This window comes from Pieris napi, chromosome 21 (genome assembly GCF_905475465.1).
Source record: "Pieris napi chromosome 21, ilPieNapi1.2, whole genome shotgun sequence".
In the NCBI taxonomy this organism is placed as follows: domain Eukaryota; kingdom Metazoa; phylum Arthropoda; class Insecta; order Lepidoptera; family Pieridae; genus Pieris; species Pieris napi.
Window position 1 is genome coordinate 7181584 of NC_062254.1, and position 7908 is coordinate 7189491.

Consider the following 7908-nt stretch of genomic DNA (forward strand, 5'->3'; position numbering starts at 1 on the left):
CATGCAGTTGTACCATCTTTGACTGGCAAAATTCTATGTTACAAATCACGATACATATTTTCCTCTTTTAATATAGAAAACATTTCTTTATATACTTATCGAAAACATTTAAAACTATTATTATTATACATTACATTTTTACTTCGGCTAATGAATGGAACCCCCTCCCTACGTCTGCTCCATAAAAAACATAGCGGATGCTGTTCAAGATAAGAGCATAATATGGCATACTTTATGCAAGCGTTACGTGCCCTCATCTAAGCCTGTATCTTACCTTCCACCCCGTAAAGGCCGATTTACATTATCTTAGTGTTTAGGAGAGTGCTTTAGTACAACTTGAAAGGCAAGTTCTTTAGCGTAGCGTTTACTAAAGCAAGTAGCGGTCACATGTTTCAACTAAAGTACTATCCTAAAGCACTGTCCTAAACACTAAGATAATGTAAATCGGCCTTAAGGCGGAACCCTGCTCCATGAATTTATATGTGTCGCCTTTGTTAATTAATTATTTTTATTAAGTAAAGGGTTTATCCCTTTTGTCTATCTATATATGTTTTTTTCTATCTAATTAGTGTTAAGTTTTAGTAAAACACGATAAAAACAACGAAATAAAATATTTTTTACTTACCTCAGCATGGCTTTTGGCAGATTTAAAAATAACCTCATCATTATGGAATATATATTAACAATCTAAATCTACTTTTAATTCAACATATTTCGTCGTATAAAATATTTATCTCAATTGTATACAGTAGGTACATCTTTAACTGCCTTGTTAATAACATCTTTGACGTCTTCCGGCCCGTTACTAAGTTGTAGAATGAGTTAGAACATTTATATAACACCTATGTAATTACAACTCATCTACGTTTCCGTTAAAGTTCTAGTCACGATTAATTAAGTTCTAAGCTAAATTCCTGAACAAATAAAGTCAACGGTATCGTGTGTCACTTTCGCCGTGTGTGACTAAAGAATTGCTTACGGTCCTTACTAGTAAAGACAATAAAAATATTAATAATATTTTATACTAATGGTCAATACTCGAAACGTTTATTGCGAATCGTAAAATAAAAAGTTAATTCTATCGTTGTTGCTTTCTTTTTAATATGACGATGTTGGTATAACAGGATAAAGACGAGACGCAAATACGATGAATTACTTTAATAGACTGCTCACTGCAGCAACAACAACAACATCAGTTCGTATAACTATAATGATCAGTTGTTATATTGGAAAAAACACTCACTAATCTGTTGCCTTTTTAATAAAGTTTTAAACAATGTAGGTACATAACTATTCTAATCTGGTCATTGGTTGGTCTACTGAGATTTAAACTAGCGCCATCTCTTTAATATGATAAAAACGTATGCATTTAACTATTATTTATTATTACCGGCCACATCAAATAGTTATATAACGATAATTTTTATTTTAAATGAACGCTCATGAAATCGTAGAAATTACTGATTTCTGCGAGACAATTACTGTCAAAATTGAACGTAACAGTTGGATTTTGAGGTTATGTCTGTTAATTGTCAATATAAATTGATATGTTTTGAATTTGTAAAAGCTGGAAAACAAACTGCACACCGAGCGGGGAAATATTTGTTTTCGAATTTCTCGTTAAATTTTTAGTATACTTGCTAATTGGATCTTACTTATGAGACTTCAAAATGAGTAGCAAACCCAATTCTAAGCGTACAATTTATGTTGGCGGTTTAGCTGAAGAAGTAGATGAGAAGGTTTTACATGCGGCTTTCGTCCCATTTGGTGATCTTGTTGATGTTCAAATACCATTAGATTATGAAACTGAGAAACATAGAGGCTTCGCATTTATTGAATTTGAAAATGCTGAAGACGCAGCAGCTTCTATTGATAACATGGTAAGTTGTTTTTTACTTCATAAAACCGTTACTTTGCTTGCTGTACTAGTTTTGGTTATATTTCTATGACTACATGCTTTACTTTTTTTTATTAACAGATAGATTATATGATAACATGCATTTCTGTAAAGTTTTAACATCTCTTTATATTAATTTTCCAACATTATAAAAAAACTGTACTCTGGTCTTATAAAATAATAGAAAAACTTAGTCATCAATAAGTCATTGTCATAAGAGGAAGATGTCTAAAATATCAATACTTTTATAGGTAATGTTTAATTTTAAATAATTCCAGAATGACTCAGAGTTATTTGGAAGAACAATAAGAGTCAATGTAGCAGCACCACAAAGGATAAAGGAGGGTTCAACAAGACCTGTGTGGTCAGAAGATACTTGGCTCCAAAAGCATGCTGGAGAGACTCTTGATGTTGATAAGGATGCTCAAGAAAAGGATAATGAAGAAAAGATGGATACAGAGAGCACTGTATGTAGTTTTAAAATATTATGTATATATACATTATAAAATAAGTGTATATTATTACATAAAATAAAACAAAATGTATGAGAATTTGGTATAGTCTGTACCTTTATCATTTTCAGCTCTCTATCTAAAATATACTGAAGTGATCATTCATAATGCTTATTGATAAATATTTTAAATTTCAGCCTATACCCGCAAAGCCAACAGAGAAAAAGAATCCACAAGTATACTTTGATATAAGTGTTGGAAAACAAGAAATAGGCAGAATAATAATGATGCTCCGACCTGACATTGTACCCAAGACAGCAGAAAATTTTAGAGTTCTGTGCACACACGAAAAAGGCTTTGGATATCAGGGTAGCGCGATTCACCGGATTATTCCTGACTTTGTATCCTTTTTAACGGTTTAATTTTAAATATTTTAATACATTGCTTGCCCCAGAGAACAATGTCCATTTTTTCAGGAAAAATAAAAGAAGGTAATGGTAATTTAATGGTATAGTAAGTACATTACCTATACAAATATATAATTATATCAAATGAAAGCTTTATTTTTTCCTAATCAACAATCATTGTTATTATTTATTTAGTGTAAATAGTTTTGACGTTAGTTTTTGATCTAAACTAAAACTTTTATTATGGTTGTTCTATCTATTTATTTATTTACAATACTAGCATTTTGCACAAGATAATCTTCGTAGAATAAAGACATCCTCGTGTTTTTTTATAGTAAAATGTTCAGGAAGTCAAAAATTACAAAACATTAAAACAGTTGTAAAAGTCCTTATATGACTTTATTCCCTGGGGAATGATATATTATAAGTAAAAAAGTCAAAGGTCTTAGTTTGTTCTAAACAATATTCTTCAATTAAAAATTTTCTCCGACCTATCTTACATTTTAATTAACATTTGAACCTTAGCTTTTTGTATAGAAATATTATAGTACTATAAAGTCTGTACTACTATTATCAATACCCTTTCATGATTGCATTCAGTTGTGTATTGTAATAGTGTTTATTGCTTTCAGCATAGTTATATTTTAAAATACACATTTTTATACTTTTATGGACATAGTTAACCAGTATGTATAATGTATATAGCTCTAGTATATTAGTAGTCTATAGATAAAATATTTGAATGGTAATCTATTTTAAATTCCCTAACAAAGTATCAAAGATGTGTCAAGGGGGTGATTTTACAAACAACAATGGTACTGGAGGCAAATCAATATATGGCCGAAAGTTTGAAGATGAAAATTTCATATTGAAACATACAGGTCCTGGAATATTGAGTATGGCAAACTCAGGACCCAATAGTAATGGATCCCAGTTCTTCCTTTGTACAGCCAAGTATGTTTTCATTATTTTTTTTTAAATCAATATAATAAAACCATATACTTTTATATAGATTTAAACAACTCCACCTATTAAGAGGCTCCTAGACTGGCCATTTTTTCACGAAAATGTATAGCTGCAAGGGTCTGGCTGGTAGCATCAGCCAGCATTTACGACTGTTCAATACTCGGCAATATTTATGGCCGGAACTATCGCTTTGCAATCGAAAATTCCTGCAATATTTCTCAGCCATATTATTGCTGTCTCGCTTTACGGCATAAGTGCGTCCCTTTTTCATGCTTAAGATAGTAGAGTTATAGCTAATATTGTAACAATAGATATAGCTTTTTCATGTTAGTATCTTTTCTTGGTATCATTGGTCCAATCTTGTAAATAATGTGATCAAACTCTTTGACATTCGTGTTAAGTTTTTAAATAATTGTTCGAGTCTTAATTTGAGATTTAAAATATCTAATATTTCACGCCTATTGAAATAAGGTTGAATCCACACTTTTCTTAGTTATGACTTTGCTTTTAAAACAATATAAGCTGCTGAACGCGTATGAGTTCATCCGCTATTGCAGCCATAGGTACTAGCCAAGCCATATATGTAGACTGTGTAAAGACAAATAATAAGCAATATACTGTTGAAGAAATTTTGTAAAGATATAAATTTTTCAGCTATGTGCTGAATGTTTACATTTATTTTCGGGCTATAGGCAATGATGTAACCACATATTTCATTAAAAGTGTAGCCCTTTAGATGTTAGATCAAGATGTTTTATAGGTATGTAAGAAGTGGAATGACCAGTAAATAATTTCAATTTAGAAATAGGTCCTGTCTCTAATGGTAAATGTAAAATGGTAAATAGAACACCTTATTTCTTTGACAATAATTTTTGTATATAAAGAGGACTTATTCATAGAACTTAAACCAGTCCAATTGCACCGTTTTAACTAAATGACTTGTGTGTCTCCTTTTATCACAGTGTAACACAATTTGACAGAGTAAGATGAAAGAGTAGACTTATCTAAGAGAGCTTTAAAAACCTAGACTGATTTTGTTGTAAGGGGTATAAGATTCTTCAATGATATACACTGAGGATACCTTAGATTCGGCTATGACTTGTAGAGTAAGACTGAGGGGCTTGATAATAATAAACAATTTTTGTTCCAGAACAGAGTGGCTGGATGATAAACATGTTGTATTTGGTCATGTGGTGTCAGGTCTTGATGTGTTAAAGAAAATGGAGCGATATGGAAGCAAAAGTGGGACTGTCAGTGCGAAAGTGATAATTAGTAATTGTGGAGAATTACAGTGATATTATAAATACAGCGTCTTTTATTTTAAATACCAAACAAAAACATAAATGGTTATACATTAAGATTGGCGGCCCATTTATTACTTAAAGCATATTTTAATGGTAATCTTAATTATAATGAATACGAATCATAGGCTTACAAATACAAAATCGTGTAATTTCTTCGACACATTCTATAATCAATTGCTATTAGTCATAATTTTTGCATATCTTAATATATATATTTCTTGTGTGCGTGTGTATGTGACTGAACTCCTCCTAAACGACTGGACCGATTTTGATGAAATTTTTTGTGTGTGTTCAAGGGGATCTGGGAATGGTTTAGATTCACAAATCAGCCCGCCAGATGTTAAGGGTAGTCCACCCCTAATTTTTATTTTTTTATTTATAGATAAAATTTTATTTTTTATTTTTTTTATGTTACAGAATTAAAAAATACATACAACCCCTAATTTTCAACCCTCTACGATCAACCCCTATTTTTTTATTATAAATGATATACATGGCAAAACGACGTTTGCCGGATCGGCTAGTTATTATCTAAAACTAAAACAGAGATATTTGTGAATATTGTTTGGCGAAATTAGGTGCTCTGTTAATTACTTTAGATTTACTCTTAGCGCCATCTACATATTTTTCTAAGAACTGTTAACCAACCCCGAGAATTAAAATATTTTTTTAGTTAAGCGCCATCTGTTTCTTTAAATTGGAATAGTAAATATATGAGGACAAGTAAAGTTGTATTTCACGCCATCTATGCAATTATATTCGAATCGCGAATATTTTGTGGTAACTATTAAAGTATTATTGTTATTAGAGCCGAATTTAAGTCTTTAAAGTTTTTAGCTAACACAATAATAATGAACTTACTTACTCTTGTAATAATTGTGTATTATGTATAGGTATTTTTATTGTTTCTTTTCTTAAGTTCTTCAAATGTTTTAACCTTTAGGTATGTATACATAGTGTATTCCATTTTTGTCGGAGAACGAAATTAAGGAAAAAATAATAAATCCAGTAAAAAGTCCTTTATACATACATATATATAGAATGTTTGGATTGTATTGCAGTTTGCAATTTACTATTCGATTTATACTGTATTTCTCGTCATCTTGCTTATTACACACAAGATGGCGCGGGTGAATTGCTAGGTCAGTATTGTACAGCTATTAGTAGGATAAATTGAAGGAATTTTTAAGTAAAAATGAATAGGTACACAGTTTTTTAATACGTATAATAATTATAGCGAATTTATTTCGTTTTCACTTTAAAATTGGAGAATTCTGGAAATATCCGTCAATACGCTAAAAATAATTAAAAACCTAATCCTTTCTCCATACACGAAAATAACCAAGAGAAAAAGAAATCTGGTGTATTAAATCAATGCGCTTTTTATTTTTTTCTAAGAAATTAAACATTTGTCCTCCAGCAGTAGGTGTAATCGTTTCTAATGTCTTATTTAATAAGCGAGGTCTATATTATAATATACCTAGGAGTCTTGTTGCCCAAGTGGCTTCAGTGTGCGACTCTCATCCCTGAGGTCGTAGAAACCCGGCATGCATTCGATCTAAAGTCAACGGCATGTGTCAGGCAAATCACCTTCTTGTCTATTAGAAAAAACAAGTGATCACGAAACAGATACAGAGATCTGAGCCTCAGACCTAAAAGGTTGTAACGCCACTGTTTTTTTTTATTAAAAAATTAATGTGACACAGGAATAATACAGGGTACCTAGTGTATTGTTAAAAACACTAGGTACCCTGTCCTAGGATACCCAGAAGAAGTTATTCAACCTTTATCGCATCAAGGTCGTCATTTATGGAGCATGTTCCGATCCAAGCCTGTGAACGCCGGCGTCCCACAAGGCTGAGTCCTAACCCCGACTCTGTTCCTTCTGTTGTAACTAAGCAACATTCATTCACAGCACTGGGGGACTCTTTACACTTGCAATTGTCGATCCTGAACAAAATTGTGTCTGAAGTCTCTACAAAAAGTTTCCGACTGGGGTCCACAAGTCCAATTTAACCCCAAGAAGACACAAGTTTGCACGTTTTCCGCTAAATAGAACCCTGTGTCGCTACTCTTCTCTTCCAAGAAATTCTTCTTAAAGCCACAGCCAGCATCAGAATACTTCGCGTTGACATATCGAACGACGTTCAGTTCCACGGCATTTGGAGGGAGACTTAATTAGCCTCCAAGAAGCTTCGTGTGCACAGCAAGCGCAGACGGTACCTCACTCCGGGACATCGCTTGCAACTGTATAAAGCGCAAATTCAGCCCCATATCGCCACTAAATACTGTGGAGCTCCCGTCCATAGAAGAGTAATAGTAGTTCCACTTGACCATATTCAACAAAGAGCGGTTCGATTCGTCGACGACCAGTCACTTTCCGAGCGGCATTGATCACTTGGCGTTGCGTACAGATTTTACCATGGAGTGTTCAGAGAAGTGGTTCGAATTAATACCTGCAGCTGAGTTTCATCATCGGTCGTCGAGGCATAATATGAAATTCCACCCGTATCACCTCGACGTCCGTCGTTCCACAACTGACCGTTTTTTAAGGCAGTTTTTGCCACGCACTACAATTATGTGGAACCCGCTGCCCACTGAAGTATTTCCGAACCGATTAAGGGTCCTTCAAGACAGAGCGTACCGACTCTTAAAATGTCGGCAACGCTCTTAAAAGCCTTCTGGTAGTGTCTTCTGGGTGCTATCATTGTACAATAACAGTAACATGAAGTAATTTTCTACAAAAAAAACCTCATAGGTACATAAGTATTTAGACGTAGTTCCTGAGTTCCTCCTACGTTAGAACTGTATATATAGGTACGTAGTGTAGTCTTTATTCACTTTTTTATGACTATTAGCGATGCGCATAATAACGAGTTTAA

The 7908-nt window shown here is 33.0% G+C and overlaps 1 protein-coding gene across 1 annotated transcript; it reads left to right on the forward strand.

The window, feature by feature from the left end:
- The first annotated feature begins 1521 nt into the window (after positions 1-1521).
- On the forward strand, positions 1522-5028 carry LOC125060439 (peptidyl-prolyl cis-trans isomerase E). The gene is made up of 5 exons (XM_047665344.1): positions 1522-1880; positions 2176-2364; positions 2547-2750; positions 3538-3710; positions 4873-5028. The coding sequence occupies exons 1-5, from the start codon at positions 1671-1673 to the stop codon at positions 5015-5017; spliced, it is 921 nt and encodes a 306-aa protein (XP_047521300.1). The 5' UTR covers positions 1522-1670; the 3' UTR covers positions 5018-5028.
- The last annotated feature ends 2880 nt before the right edge of the window (positions 5029-7908 follow it).

Coding starts and splice junctions, on each gene's coding strand:
- LOC125060439 (XM_047665344.1), top strand. CDS start 1,671: ATGAGTAGCAAACCCAATTCTAAGCGTACAATTTATGTTGGCGGTTTA. Junction 1,881..2,175: donor CAGCTTCTATTGATAACATG/GTAAGTTGTTTT, acceptor AAATAATTCCAG/AATGACTCAGAGTTATTTGG. Junction 2,365..2,546: donor AGATGGATACAGAGAGCACT/GTATGTAGTTTT, acceptor TTTAAATTTCAG/CCTATACCCGCAAAGCCAAC.